Genomic DNA, 16,653 nt, shown 5'->3' with positions numbered 1-16,653 from the left:
GCAGCGAAGGGGTCGTCTTCTTCCCTCGAATATGGGCATGAGTTTCGTTCTTCCACATGTATGGGAGTAAGCGACTGGACTTTACAGATGAAGTTACATGTTCCCTTGTAGATCCGAGCCGCAGCTCAACCAGCGCAACAACCGTCCTCCCAAGGTATGTGAGTGTCTTTTTTTTATTCGTCGCTTCAGTAACTGCAGAAAATTTCGGGGGGAAAATGAAGGGGTAAAAAAAAAGGAGAGCATCTGTGCGCGAGGCAGGAGAGTACGGACTGCTGCGTGAACTCAGAAAGTCTTCCTTTCACTGTGAAAAGAAAGTGGTAGCTTTTCCGTGCGTGTGCGACACAAGACAAGCTCCTTTGGGCTTCTTCGCAGCGGGGAAGAATCTAATTCTACGCTAATCTTCTTCTTGTGACCGATTCATCGCAGACAACGCACACCTTTGAGGGACACTCACGCGCTGTTTTTGATGTTGTGCCTAACGGCTGCTATGAAAACTTAGCTGGATAGCATGAAGCCACAGAAAGGCAACTAAAGCCGAAACAGCAGCTTTAGTTGATTAAAAAAACTCACTTAACTGATAATGCCCTTGAAAACGTGCCGCTAAGTGGTGAAGGAAAGGGCAGGTGAGCTTAGAGTATGGGAATCTCTGGAATGCGAGGTCGCCTAGGGGCGGAGATCCTAACTGCCCCCACAAGATTGCTTTACCTTTTACTCCCACATTCACTAGCTACGTTCAAACAACGCCATATTTAATTACCCTAATCTGCATTTTAACCAGGGGCGTTTCTGTTAACGGAGATTCGGTCCCACTGCTTTGCACTTTGCAAAGCAAACCTGCGTTTTAGGACAAGAGGGACTCATTTTTGTGGCCACAGTGACTCTTAAAAAAATGAAGAAGAAGAAAAAAAAATGGTTGACCTAATGCATTTAAGTGAAATATTCTTAGAGAATAGGAGTGGGTAATTGTTTAAATCCATTGCTACTCAGCCAAGGTTTATACCCATGCGTGGAACCCATGGGCTATCACAATCATGAGATTTTTGTCATACAAAATATCTGCAGTTATTTCATTTTCTCTTTCTCTTTGTGTTTTTCACCACTTTTAAAGTAAGTTCTAAGCTGTTTATTATACAGGTGCAATGAATAAAGAACCAATGAATAATGAAAACAACTAAAAGGCATTTTTCTGTAGACGTTTTATGTGGAGAAAATGCACAAGATGAGTAATATATGAATAGCAACACAAATATGCAAAGGCTGTCATTATGCACTTTTTATAGCCTAATTCTTGTTATTCATGACCACAGCTGATCATGTAAACAGATGCTTATCTAAATCTCTTTGCACGTACCCTTAAACCATAACAGAAGAGGGAAGCACTATGATGTTGTGCTGATCCCATTTCAAATGGTGGTGGAGAGGAGGGGAGGGGGACACGACATGGAAGTGGTCAAGAAAATATAACATTTGGATTAATTTATTCCAACTGTTCTTTTAATGTTGATTGAAGATGATTGCATTATGACATATGTCACTTTAGAGCATTGCAATATGTCAATTATTTTTGTGGCAGTGCAGGTCCAGGTACATAAATGTCCATTTTCTTACATAATATTGGTTTAGAATATGCACAATTGAATCATATTCATTAGAGTTCACCAGCAATATTAAATGTTTGACTTAAAATCACTGTAATGAGTGTGTCTAGTATACATTGTAAAAGCCATTGCTGAACCTTCACCTTATCCTGTAACTTGTATAAATTATCACTGAATGCCCATTTGAGGAATGTCATTCTAAATATGTTGCTCCCTAAGGGTAATCAGGTATTTGTTGCTACTGTTTCTGTTTTGCTAATACTAAAGCTGTGAAAACTAAAAGGCTGGAGGAACATCAATCAATTTTATCGTAATCAATATTAACTGAGATGACGTTTTATGACAATTTACAAATATCTTTCTTTTATTTGAGGCCACTGCACTATCTTTACATAATCATTAGATTTGCTTCATTTGCATGAAAATAGTTGGAAACTAACAGAAATGTCAATCCATTTTTCCATTACTATTCCTACATCATTTTCCATTTTGTGGTTCAGCTGGTGCTCTTTCCGTCAGTCTTTTTTTTTTTCATCTGTTGCTTTTACCGACCACTTATTTCAAGGCATCTCACTTCTTATGTTTCACCAACTGAATTTTGATGAGTATTTATTGCCATTATTATTCTTTTAGTAAAAAAAAAAGACACCACAGAACTGCCATGGGCATATTTGGGTTTTTTATGGTAAGTATAAAAAAAGAGAAATCAAGATTTTATTGACAGTTTCTTGGATTTTCAGCTAAAAGATAGCTGTCAAAGAACTCAGTACCACTAATCTACAAATTCTAAAAGAAAATTGTGTTCACATATGTTCACAGTGATGGATCCACTACCCTATAGAATTGTTGAATTTAGAAAGCCAACACAGCAGCTTTTTTTTTCATAAGGTTTGTGTGTCTTATCAAACTATGTTGGCCTATGCAGTAGTAGCTCCTTAAAGGAAAAGAAATAGACAAATAAATTAACTGCATGGTTATTGCATCATGAAAAGGAGCAATGTTCCAGTTTTGTCCTGTTGCAGTACAGGAGAGAACAGGTTATCTGTATGCACAGCTGCTGTGGCCACTATACATGTTAATATTATATCAGCTACTTAACATTGAAAGTTTATATGTCATGTTAACTTTTACACCCTCTCCTAACACACCCACTTACACAAACATGCACAGACGCTCAGTGACTCGTGATTCACATTACTGAACTACATATCCATAGGCGCACAGCTCACAACTATTGACTTGTCAGCTGTGTTTTGTGTGGATTTGAAACATCAGGATTTTGTTTCCCCCCACCCCCTTCTGCAACTTTTGTTTTTCTTCTTTTAAGCAGTTTTTGCCTGTAGATTTTAGCAGGTCAAAGATGGAACCAGCTTGTATTAATCTCTCTTTCTGTACAAAAGTGTGATAACACTTTGAAAACTATGTGGGGTACTAGTAGATTTTTTTTTAACTTTTTTTTCTTTTCTTTTTTTTTAAACCGTATAAGAACAACTTTGTGTTGCAGTAAACAAATACCAAACAACACCAAAGGTCGTTTTTGTGATTGTTTGACCCAGGCTTCATGGTGAGTTCTTTTTAATAGATACTGACGGCAGCTGAATAGTTTTGTACTTTTTGGCAGGCATCTACTCTGTGTGCTTTTTCACCCCCTAATTCTGGCCCAACATCAAGGCGTAATCCCTTACCCCCACATTGGGTGTCAGATTTGCTTTTTTCTTTTGTGATCAAAAAAGTAACCCCTCCCTCCAATCCCTTCCAGTTTTAAGAAAGAGAAAGTATTTTCACACTCTGTGTCAAAGCTTGTATGCCTGGGAACAAAACTGTTATTTTTCTTTCTATCTCCACTTGCACGTATATAAGTGCTAAAGTATCAAAATCTTTTCCCCAGAAAGTATAACTTTAGTTAGCATTCATTGTGTACAGTTCAGTTAGTTAAAAGTCAAGTTTTGTTTAAATAGCAGTCAGCATTAATGGTCTTATTTCCTCCTGCATCAGCCTTTGAATGCACATTTTTCTTTTATTATTAGAGTGTTCATAAAACGTCATTAATCTATAGTCATAGATACAAACAGATGTACCTTTCATGCTAAAAACAGAAGTTGAATTGAGATTGACTGTGTTTGTGAAATGTGAAAGCACATTTACTGGGTAGTTTGCATATTGATGATTAGTTGAAAAGTGTGACTGATGTTTAAAAGTCATGCATTTATCCTATTTTTTGCCTCTGAAGTTATCTCAGCTGCTGTGTTGTGAATCCTGTATAATGAATCATAGTATAGGAGGAGTAGCAGCCAACCAAGTGAACACTGTTCATCATTTGGTTTGTAAATCCTTCTGCCATCAACTCAACATAATTTCTTTCCATTCCACTTTATGGTTTGGTCTGAGGAGAGTTCGTCTTTTCCTTCCCGGTTGTCCCCCTCAACAGAAACCACATCTAGTAAAACGGGGGATTTCCAGAGTCAAGTTGTTTTTTATCAGTCTTACATCCTGTAGAAATTTTCATTCTTATACTCTAAAACCATGTGCTTAGAATACCCTAAAAAATTTTGTGGGAAAGTAAAAGCTAATTAAATCAAACAAATGAAAAAGACCATTGATTTACGCACATGATGCATTTAGTCTTGCTTTGGCATGTGTGGATAAGCCTTGACATGCGCTGCTGCTGGCTGATTGTTGATCTAACTGGATATGTAGATAGAAAGAGTTCCAGATTTCATGCTCTGGTTGGATCCCAGACAGCTAAAGATAATAAAGAACACAAAGCATGTCAGCACTTTTAGAGATTAGGAGCACAATAGAATTTTGTCCAGTAAAACAGCCCTCCATTGGCCTAACATGCTGAGTCTGAAAGACAGCTATTCCTCTGTGTCGATGTGGATAACAGTGGTGGAGACACAGAGCACCACTACTGCTTCATGCAGCCTTCGTACCGGAGTCTCTCTGCAAGCTCATTGCTAAAACATTCCTGTCTTTCTAAGCTTATCTGCCTACAGAGTTACTTCAACGGGGCACGTAATACCTTGTTGAATATTTCAAAGTACTACCCACATGATCACCCCAAGCAAATGCTCTCTTTTCCCAAGGTAAAAAAGAGGAGTGGTGCAAGTCCATCCAAGTGAAGTGCTTGTTATAACAAATAAGCAACCCTGTGAAACACTACCGTTAGCACTGTAGTCATGAAAACATGTCATGACCGAGAGTAATGGATAATGCGGAAGTGTACATTTTTCAGCTAAATGCCATATTCCTGTAAACAATTAAACTTTAAACATCCTCATAAGTAGATCCTGAATGACTTAGATTTTTTTGAGGTCGATACCGATTTTAATATTTGGTAGAAAAAAATTCCAATAACCAGTTAATCGGACTATTAATTTAAAAAATATGTAAGAATAAAATAACTTCAGTTTTATTTATTTTAAATTTGCATTATGAATTTTTCTTTCTACGGAGGATGCACTAATCTAGCTACCAGATGTACTGACTGGCCATAGGTGTATTCTATATATAAGTAATATATTGAGTGAAGTTACTGGCTAAACATTATTTATGCAGCCCTCTGATGCCCTTTAACGTTAAATCACATTTTTTCTATTCCATTATTTTCTTTGCCATGAAGTCATGACTCAAATGACCCAAAATAAAAACCAGAGACCCCTTTCTCAGATGTCAAAACATGTCACCTTTAACAGAGTTGCATTTTAAACTTAAGCTAGGTTAGCACAACTTTAGCAATGCAATGTAAATGGAAAGCATGACCAACGCAACAAAGCACGGGTCACTATCATGACACATGGCAAACAGAGTTAAACTAAAACTGGAGACATGTTGAGTCATTCTTATTTTCACAACGTCATTATAAACGTACCTGTTGTCAAGTTCTGCTGCCTAGCTGTCGCTCCTTCTGTAGTAGCTGACAGCGGTGAGGACTGAGGATTTTTATGAGAAATTAAGAACATATCGGCATTTAATCTGCAATCTGCAAAACTTGCCAGCCAATCAATTGGTCGGGCTCTACTCGTAAGTTCTTGTTAAAATATTTGCACTATTAGCTTCTGCAGCAGCAGAACGGGAACATTTTTTATCTAGAAAGTTACATGATGATTTAAAACTAGCATAAGTTGAGAAAACATTTATTTTTATACAGAAAACCTGCTAACTCTCCCTGTATCAACTATAACTATTGGCATTTTCAGTTTGAGCAATTAGTTGAGTTTCACTATTATTCAGTTGGCTCGATTTAATTGACTTGTCCTTTCAGCATATGCTACAAACATAAGCTGTGTCTTTCTTGGTTTAGTCATTTTGTGGGATCAGGTGTCATCCCAAAGTGCTACTTTAGTGCACTGGCTTGCTGTTTTTAGTCAGGTGGTGAAGACGTCTCCCCAGTGTTCTTATAGTGGCCTTGAGGGTTGCACTAGTTACTCAGACTACAACTAAAAATTCAACAATCTGCAGGATCTGACTGCTTCACCAGTTTGCATAAAAGATTCATTTCTTAAATGTCGAGGCATTCAGAAGACTGCAACAAAGTCAAATTACACCTAAGAAATGGAGTTGTTGACACTGGAAATGAACAAATGAATACAGTTCAAGCACATGACATTTAAAATGACATTTTATAGATTGCTAAGCTTTGCATTTGGCTCTAGAGTTAAGAGGCAGATGCGGGCTGTATTGTATCAAAACTTCTGGTATATCTTTTCTTTCTCTGTGGGAGTAACATAATACTGAAACATTAAGGTGGGGAAATCTGTAGCCTTAAGGCAATAGTTATTTTTTTGTCCTTCTTTAGCTGATCTATTCCAAATAGCAAAGAATAACTAGAATAACATGTATTTTCTTGTTTAGTATCTGTTAACTGTTGATTCTGAGAGTCAAGTGGGAACTCTGCTGCTCTGGACCTCTTTGCCCATTTGCTGTGTGGTCAGGTTGCTCATAGAAGTACTTGTGTGTTACTAGAGAAACTGTGATCACTACGCTTCCAGTTTCCAAACCCATCCAACCTGTTAGAGTGCTTATTCTCATCTCAGCATAGACCCTGTTTTTTTCTGGCATCTAAAAGTGAACTCTTCACTGCATGCACCAGTAACCCTGAGCAATACCAAGCCCTTTATCGTTGGAAAGGCATTCCCTCTCAGGTGCTCAACTCATTTGAGATTTTCTGTTGTCACAAAAATAATGCTCACACTTGTGCTCCACAAACTGTAAAGATATAAACTGTATTTTTATCAAACCAAAATCCATTCTTCTTCCTTCCTTAAAAACATGTTAAAGCTTCTTAAAAAACAACATTTAACTTAATGCGTTTGCATATAAATGTGTCCCACACACACACACATATATATACATACGTGTGTGTGTGTGTGTGTTGATGTTGATGTTGGGGGTTGGTCGGAGAGACAGGTTTTTTTATTAAGTTTATGAGGGCAGGTCCCTGGTTCAGAATAAAAAGTTTGTTAAAATGAAGTTAAATTTCGCAGAGTTTACCTAAATTCTACTGGTGTTCTACATGACAATGTTGAATTCATCGACAGTGTGTTGAGGAGATTTCAAAACATCTAAATATATCGTGTATCAGAAGAAAGCAAAAAAAATATCGGGATATCAGTTATAGGCCATATTGCCCAGCCCTAGGTTGACTAAACATAAACTTCTTGGAGATTTGGGCATGAAACTTGATGGTTACATCATCAGGCTCTATTATGACCTACAGTTTTTCAAAATGAATGATATATTCAGATGACTGAGAGAATCTCATATCTGCCAGCTTAGTTGACTTTAGTCGTTTTCGCCCACTCGGTAGCATGTTGATTGAGGCGCTGAAATAAATGGGTTGTGCCATATTTGGTATAGAGTGTATATTTAGAGGACTCTGTGTTGCTCTTCATCTTCTTCTGTCACTGTATCAAAGCATCATCCAATCCATCCTATTGTACTGCTCCACCTGTTTCTCTAACATGCTCTCTGTTAAAAATCGGACTAGACTTGCACTCATAACCAGAACTGCTGCAAAAATCATTGTTCTGCCCACATCCAACCTCACTGAACTCAATAATATGGCTGCAACTAATGACTGTTCTGATAGTCGATTAGTCATCGACTATTAAAACGTCAGCAAGCTCCATTCATCCCACCTCTTTAATGTAACCTGGCTGTAGCTACTAGCTAACCCTGTTGAAAAGACAAGGGTATTGAATGGAGTCAGTGCTCCATCTAGTGGACAAATGCCACAAGGACATCATTCTGCACGACTCCGACACTTATTAGCATTTACTTTATGAGAAAGTAAGAATAAATCTGTTTATAATCGGCAAAACAACGGCTGATATTGGCCATTTTGAAAAAGGCTAATATCGACCGATTAATCAGCCTGTTGATTAATTTGTCGGACCCTATTAATAATTCTAAAATATTCTATGGCAATCATTGTTTTCACGTGTTAAAACATTTAAACAATGCTAGGCCATTGAACCGCAGCAACAACATGACACATCAAAGTCTATAATAAATATAATTTATTTAAATTCTAGATTTAAAAGGTCTCTTAATAAAATAACACAGGAATCGGATCAGTACTTGGTGTTGGCAGATACCTAAACTTCAAGTACTGGTATCGGACAGAAAAATGATGGTATCGGAGCATCCCTAGTTTAATTATAAACTTTAAACATTTTGGATAACCATGAAAATAAATATATACAATCCATTTGTTAAAATACCACCTGGTTCTGGTTAACTGAGTTGATACGAAGTTAATTCAGTCTTGCTCTGAGTTATTCTTCCAGGCATGTTGATGCACTAGCTGGACGGTTAATTCTGATATATATTCATTTCACTTAATTAACTATTTCCTTTTCATTAGACTTTGATTTAGGTCTTTTTTTTTTTATATAAATCTTAATTTCACAAAATCTACCTTTCCAAAATCTTCCTTTTCTCTTCACAGCACAAAATAAGCCATTGGCACAATTTTTTTTCTCCGCTGTCCTTAAGCAAAACTGTATTTATAAGGAGTTGGAAACATATCAGTCTTTCAAGAGATCGCATAGTAGCTTACAGTTCAGAGCTACTGGTAAATATGTAATTGCTTAAAGGGAACTGGGACTGGGCTGTATCCAAGTTGTGAGTAAAATAGCCTAATTTATCCTTTTCTTTAAAAAGTGTGTGGGCGAAACACGATATTTTCAGATACAGCATTTGAGGTCAGACATTTTACTTCAGAGTTTTCAAAGATCCATCTGCTTGATAGAAATTTCAGACTAAAAGAATGAATATTGAATATCTGCTGAGAATTCTTTAATTAGATCTTAGACGCCCTGCAAATAACCTCACAAGTGTAGCGTTAATCAGCAAATGCATTGAGAGTTCTAGTTTATTGCATTTGTTATCAAGCATCATTAACATTCAGCACCAAATCAATACAGATAAATGGGATATGAAAAAGTGTCAGGCAACAGTAGCATATCTTGTCAATTACTGATTATGATAATGTTATGTAAAAAGTTTTGCCATTGTTTTTAACTCTGGGGTTTGCCATCAACTTTGCATTCTTTGGTGAAATGTTAAGTTGACCAATGAAACAAAACTAAAACAGCATTTTAAGCTAACAGGATATTTTTTCATTGCTATATCCTAGTTAATTACACTTTAAAGGTCCCATATTATACACTTTATTCCCAATCTGAGACCATTCATTAATATCTAAATGAAATATTTCCGCCATGGTATGGACAAATCGACCCTCAGTTTGAGTGCAGCGGCTTCTCTTCACCTCCCTCTTTTTAGCAGCTTCAGAAATGTGCCGTTTATGGTGGGCGGAACCCTGGTGGAGCAGCTCAGCTGTTGGCTCCGCCCATCGCATCGCCCGTCATGAGGTGATTGACAGGTTAATATATTTTCAAGCTATCAGACTAATAAGGCCGAAACGATAAAATAACTGCCAGCTCTTACCTCTCCAGCTGTGTCACGGACAGTTGGTATTGAACCTGGCTTCAGCTTCAAACGGTTGGCGAAGCCTGCTTTCCATGCCCCCATGTTGTGGAAACAGTCCTCTTTGAAATGCTGGCCACAGACATGCAAAACCTTTGGAAGTTTTCCGGGTACATTTCCTCCAAAAATAAAATTAATCCACTCAGTCCTCGTGGGTTCAGTGGATGGAAGTAAAAAAACGTTTTCGTGTTCATTTATGCAGCCACAAACAGAACAGTGCTTCTGTCGCTTAGCCATGTCCGCTAACGAGGGTTGCCGAAGAGGGAAAAACACTGGGCGCTAGGTGATTTTTAGAGGGCGGGCTTTGAGAGCCGGTAGACGGGTCCATCGCTCTGTGGGGAGTGGTTATTGTCCCTTATGACGTCATAACGTACACGCTTTCAAACAAGCTCATTTCAGCGCTTACTTCCCTAGAGGTGGAGCAGGGGGGAGAGAGAGCGCCTGAAAGAGTTTCACACTTACGGGTCTCCTACACATGCGGGGGGACCAGTATGACTGTTCCAAAACCATTAAAAAGTGAATTTTGCATAATATGGGACCTTTAAGAGAAGAATTTTAAAAGTGTAATTATGAATTAAATTTATGTTTTTTGTTTTGTTTTTTAGGTTCACCAGAGTTTAGAAGTCCATGTCCCTGTCACAAAGGAATTTATTCCCCCAATCTGAATCATTTATTGTTGTCTTGCATAGCTTGCACAATACACTTAACAGCTCTTTAGTAAGACTTCAAGACAGCATGGAAGGGTTGGTCAACCAGTCACAATACGAGTCAATATAATTTAGATGATAAAATTAGTAGACTTAGTTAATTAGTAGACTTCAATAAATGATGTAATATTTCATGGGAGAAAAAAAAGGGAAATACAGTTTCAATTATATATTTAAATATCATTGCAAACACTTTTGTGTGTTAGCAGAGAGAAGTTGGTACTCCCATCCCACCATACCGGTTATACCAATTTTTAGGAATCTATGACACCATTATACATAATATCTGATGTGTAGGCAAACATTTCAGCAATATATTCTTCTTAAAATGTGGGAGTCAGGTTGTTTATAGGAATCTGCATCTGCTATAACTCAGGCATGAATGTCCAGCTTTTTTCTTTAGGAGTTAAAGGTGTTTCAGACCTAGGCCTGTCACGATAACAAATTTAGCTGTACGATAAATTTTCTCAGAAATTATCGCGATAAACGATAATATTGCGCAGAGCGCTAATGTGTCATTTTGAGACCATTCTCAACTAATATAGTGACATATGCCGTAATAATGCAAGTACACATTTTCAAAGGTCAATAAACTAAATAAATAAAAGCGCCTTTTTCACTGTTGCATCTTCAAATAAACTCCAGACAAGTAGACAAGCATGCCGGTTTTAATGACGAACCAAACTTCAGCACTTTACATCGAACAAAAACCCGTGTTCTTCTTCTGCTCTTCAAAATCTACTGCTTGTGAAACAAAGTCATTCTGCCCTCTGTTGGCCTTATAAGTAACTACAACCCAGCAGTTAGCTGGGATACCACATTCACATACGCCGGGACACCGGCCCAAAAGTTATGCGGCCCACTGGGAATCCTCCCAAACCTCTCGATTAGCCGGCATTGCTCTTAATGTGTATTTTGTCATATACGGTAGTATATAGGCTGATTCTATTTGCGTAATGTGCCTGCGGATTACAGGGGTTATTACGGTAGACCAGGAAGTGGGGGCTTTGTACTGACGTCGTAAGCTAGAATGTGTGTGTTCTGCTTACATGTGGGAAGCAGCGAAACAATAAAAGAGGAGATGCTTGCATCTATTATTTACATATTTCAGCATGAGAATCGGAGGTTTAGCGCGAGAGCGTGAGAAGCCACTTAAATACGCAAGTCTCACGGCCATTGCGTGTTGGCAGCCGTGCAAAACAAATGCGGCTTACCGGCTCGTGCTGCAACATGCTGCAGTCAAGTGTGACACTAGAGAGATCACTCCGCAAGAAACCAGAGCGTTTAGTCGAAATACTCCATAGTGAAACCTATTGTCATACACAGTCTATGGTAAAGGGGGGACGAAAAAAAATTATCGCGGCCGGCAAACTTATCGTGCTCTTATTTTCTTATCGTTCAATTAATTGACTTATTGCTTATCGCGACAGGCCTATTCAGACCAATGCTTCCTTAGCTTTTTTATTTAGCTTTGTATGTTTTAAGTGTAAGTTTATTTGAGTGAAAATCTGCTGTAATGAGATGAGATGTTAGTGTTTTCTGCATATAACATTTACTGGGAATTTGGAAACTTAGCACAATAACTGTGGGTCAGCAGCTGTTTTCTACTTGTGTAACTTCTTTCAATTCCGGCAGATGATGTGAGACATGACATTTGCGTTGTCCAGAAATACTCAACTTTAATTTAGCAATTTTTGCTCATTGAAAGATTCTTTTCTGGCTCCTGTGCCTAAATGCTTCCATCCACTGAAAATGGGGCTGATACCTACCAACCCTGAAAGCTAACACAAACCAACAGTTTGGTAGCAGTCTGGCAAATTTTAGCAGCAACTAGATTGCATTCAGATACTTCCCTCAAACAGAAAAAGGTCTTTGAAAGACCCTTTTCCACTGATCCTTCCTTCTGCACAGAGATGGAGAACCTCCCACTGATGAATATTGTAAAGTTCAGAAATGTGCACACTCCAAAATTAGGACTTGCAGTCCCCTGGCAGAAAGAACAAGGGGATGTGAATGCTGTCCAACTACTAAGCAACAGGTTAAAGCTATTTCTGTGTGTTACTTCTCTGCTGAGGAGAAAACAAGCTACTTTGTTTTCCAAAACCCTTAGTTCTTCATCATCAATTTACATCAGGTAAAAGTCACATCAGTGTTTTAAATTTATCTGTAATCTGTTTATCTGTTACCCTGATATTGCTTTACTTTTTCATGTTTTTGCTTCTTTTGACAAGTTTAATTTTCTGTCCTGGTATTATTTAATAAGTGAATCTTATTAAATGTTATTGTTACCTCAACGTTATCACAAAACAAACTTTACAGTCAGTAAGTTCCCACTTAAGGCCATATGGCTGTTCTCATATTTAACAAAGCCACGCTGCGCAAATAGCTATAAATGGTTTGTTTTATTGTGGACAGTAATTGGAATTTCATTTTCAGTAATATCCTTTTTTTTCTCATACATCTTTTTTTTTGCAGTCAGTCATTTTAATAAGAGACAAAAAAAGATGTTCTGTCACTTCTGAGGTACCAAAGGGAAAGTAGAGGTAATCCTCCCTTGAAGACTGCCATGAGCCAAACCTTGTTATGTGAAATATATTATTATTTATGGGGCAATATCTATAAATCGTTACATTTTTTTTCCATATTTTTTCAATAGACTACAAATTCTAAACTATTATATTCAGTTTGTTGTTATAACCATTTACTGCTCTAGAACAGTTACATAGATTTTTGTGTGTGTGTTTTAGCCTCCTCGCAGGTGTTATGTGTTGTTTCACCTGCAATATTGAGCAGGCAGTTGACTGAGGTTAAGTCAGGTGAAGTGACAACGCTAACAAAGCTTCTTGTTGTCTGTCTTTAAACAGTTGTATTTCAAGTGGAAAAATGTCTTCATCTTTGTCTTTTTAGTGTTTGTTTTCATATTACGCTTTTTTTTCATTCCACGGGATAATTGTAGTCACTAAAATTAAAGAAATCAGAATTTTTAAGCTGTGTCCCTGAGAGCATACATGCACATATTGACATGAAGAGAAGCTACTCTTCTTTTTTCTGCCAGTCAATTTAAGAAACACACAGAATTCTTCTTTATATGAAGAAATTAGATGTTATAGCTTTCTAAATCATTATTATTTCACTGAGAATAGATTTTTTTCTTGCTACCATTAGCTTTAAAATCAAGTGTGCACTCTTTACATTATGAAAACCTGTCAGTAATTGTCATTCTCTTTTTCAATGCATGTTATTTTCGTGTAATCTTGGTATTCCTGTTCAGCACAACATTAAATCTTAGCATGATCATTAAATTTGACAACCATCTGGCATCATATGGTCGTCACATCAGTTCCTCTCAGCAAGTAATGTTTAATATCGAGAATGCGGTCGATAAAACATGCTACACATTTGTACTGAAAAGCTTAATGAGGTTAAATAATGAGCATCCCAAACCATGATCACATTTGAAGTAAAATCTGTCTCTGGCACATCTGTTACACAAGGCATGAATTTCTTTAACTGACTTTTCTGAAAGACAACGTTAGTGAGACAACATATTGCTATACAGCCTTCATGGGCACCGTATTGCTGTAGATGTCATGTTTGCATTGCAACTGTATGCAGAAAGGCATTAGGGTGTTAAATGTATTTGTCTAACAATGTGTGACAGGATGAAGCATGTCTGTCTAGCACAAGCTCTGATTCTATTTAGGGGATTTGCATGCAATCAGAATAATTTATGTCCCGTTCTGTCACAACATATTACTGGGGATGACACGTTGGAAACAGATGATGAGACTTCAGTTAAGCCTCTCTGCTCCCAATTAGTTGGGGAATTGTTGTGAGGAAATGATTTTGAAGGTGAATGATCTCTTTGAATTTGTTCACAGGAAGATGGAGTTGGGCTTTTGCTGCAAAGTCAAACATAGATTGTTCAGTTGTGCAGTCATCTTTCCAATGTCCTCTCTGAGTAAGCATAACTTGCAAAATTAGGTGTAGCTCAGGACAGTTTAGTGTGTGTGCTTTAATGTTTTGCACATAAGATGACTGTGATTAATAGGTTATATTGTAAGTTGACTGTGTTTCCTGCCTTTGATCAGGGACATGCCCTGCCCTGTGGACACATGCTTGCATAGACCTCAGGTTATTGCAACATTTGTGGGGGTGAGGTTCAATGTGTGAAGCAGGCATGGGTGCAGCTTCTGAATGATTTCCTTTGGCTCTCTCCTTTGTTGAAACGGTGAAGCAGATGCTGTCGGACCGTTGTCACCACTTCACACAGCCTCATACGTATCACTCTGTTTAATCCGAAGTCAACACAATGGCAGGTATGTGTATGTTTTTAAGAAGGCTAAATCATTCTCTTTGGCTTACTCATGGTAATCATTAATAGAGTGGTTGTGTATACAAGTGAGGCTGGTTCAGCTTTGGAAAGGGGGCATTTCTTTGCTGTTAGTTGTGTAAGTGAGGGCGCTGCATTTTCAGCTGTTGAGAGTAACAGAAAGTCATCTTTTTTCTTTCCTTTTACAGTATAATGGGCAGGTGGGGTGACAGAGAATTCTTCATCCTATTTGAATTCATTTCTTCCTAAAAAGGTCATAGTATATTACACTGTGTTTGCCACATGCATCAGCTCAGACCATCTACTTTGTAAGGGCTTCCATCGGCAATTCCTAGCAGTGTGTTAGGATTTGAGTAGAGGATTTCAGAAACTATTTTAGAACACAGGAGAGCTCAGTGCTGCTGGTGTAGATGTTTTTCTTTAGCTGATGTAAAATTGTTTTTGTACCTTCTCTATGGGTTATTGTTCATCATAGTGATTTGAGGTAAATTCAATGGGACTAAATTTCTTAGTTTTATAGGGAAAGTCAATACACGGATTTGAAAAAAGCATTTATTACTGTGGGTCTTTGGGGATGTTTTTGTAGCTGTTGATAGATTAGTAACTGGACTTTTTTTCCCTCTCAGCAAAGTTTTCCCATGCCACATCATGCTGCTTGGTCCCTCTTGATAAGTTAGCCGCTGTCGTGTGTCACAGGGTCACAGTGTGCCCCTGAGAGCAAGGGTATAACTAGTAAGTATTCATATAACCAATAAGTGTTCATATAACCAATAAGTATTCATATGCCAGACTTAAACTTGTTGGCACTGCACATAACTTTAATTTTTAATTACAGAGTAGACGTGAAGTCCTGTCTCTTCACCAGCTGAAACACATCCTGGCCAAAAGCCAGCTCACTGTCTTTCTGTATCTGGACTACAGTGGCAAGCTATAGTTTTTATGACCTGCAAAAACACAGAATGTCTGAAGGAAAAACTGTAAAACGAAGGAAAGAAATATCAATTTTCTAAATCCTAACCACACACACTCACTGTAATCTTGACTGCATAGTGCTCACAGCTAAAATGACGCTCTAATATGATTTGAATAAATAACACTTATCAAAATTATTTTTTTTTTAGTCTGAGAACATATTTATTTGCATTTTTTTTTTTTATCCAACAATTATTTCCGAAAAATACTTAATGCATATTTAGTGATGTAACAAAATGCGGCTGCTTACTGTTTAAGTTCACGCTAATGTGCAACAGTTTCTCAGCACATCTTTATTTCTGTACTGACTGTCAGTGATGTAGTGTCACTCGGTTTCCAGAAGACGAATCTTCTTCATCAGTAGATAATAAGTCTAATGGGTTTGACTTAAAGGGCCCCAGCATGTGCCCAGCTGAGGTAATTTATCTCCTTAAGAGGGGAAAGTAAGAAATACAGGAAATGAGAAATTAGCAAAGTCTCATCTTTGAATCACCTGCTTTCTGATGGATTTCTAAAATGAGGGTTTCCCAGTAAGAGTTTAATATTTCTGCCCAAGAAACCTTTCAGTCATGTACCTTTAATCAGGTTTACAGTAACCACTATTTTTGAGTGTTAAATGGGTAATCTTTCAGTTTCTACCTAACAATTCATTCTCATTAACTTGAACTGAAGTCTTATAGCTCTATACAGATTAAATCTTAATCTGAAATCCTCCATTTGCCAAAGTATTCAGACTCTTCTTGTAGTACTTTGTAGAAGTAGGAGCCACTTTGGCAGCAATTGCAGTTTTAACCCATGTTTGGCAACTCAACAGGCTTAGCACACCTGAGTCTAAGCAGTTCACCTCTTTTTTCTTGACTGCCCGCGAGCTTTGTCAAACCAGATGAAGCAAGCATCTTCACTTCTCTCCACAGATGTTCTCTGAGGTTTTTATATGGTTTTTATTTGTTTGGGCCATTCACAGGCAATCGGTCGGTCTTGCTTTGGATTGCAGAAATTGCTGTCCCTCACCCCAACGCCATAAACCTAGGAGACTAGCATGCCACTA

The 16,653-nt window shown here is 37.7% G+C and overlaps 1 protein-coding gene across 8 annotated transcripts in view; it reads left to right on the top strand.

Annotated features, from left to right (window-relative positions):
- Positions 1-5: 5 nt before the first annotated feature.
- Positions 6-16,653, top strand: part of LOC121650054 (plakophilin-4-like) — a 79,626-nt gene continuing 62,978 nt past the window's right edge. For 3 of the 8 annotated variants that reach the window (XR_006012200.1, XM_042001326.1, XM_042001330.1), the window contains exon 1: positions 14,481-14,619. Coding sequence is in view for 5 of the 8 variants with exons in the window: in XM_042001326.1 (XP_041857260.1) it covers positions 14,613-14,619 (7 nt within the window). In the remaining 3 variants the exon portion in view is untranslated. Of the gene's footprint in view, positions 159-14,480; positions 14,620-16,653 lie in introns of those variants that run through there. The other 5 variants (XM_042001332.1, XM_042001331.1, XM_042001327.1 and 2 more) reach the window with 4 other exon arrangements.

The sequence above is a fragment of the Melanotaenia boesemani genome, chromosome 12, assembly GCF_017639745.1.
Source record: "Melanotaenia boesemani isolate fMelBoe1 chromosome 12, fMelBoe1.pri, whole genome shotgun sequence".
Classification (NCBI taxonomy): Eukaryota; Metazoa; Chordata; class Actinopteri; order Atheriniformes; family Melanotaeniidae; genus Melanotaenia; species Melanotaenia boesemani.
Note: the sequence above shows the minus strand (reverse complement) of the source record. Positions and strands in the feature narration are given on the sequence as shown.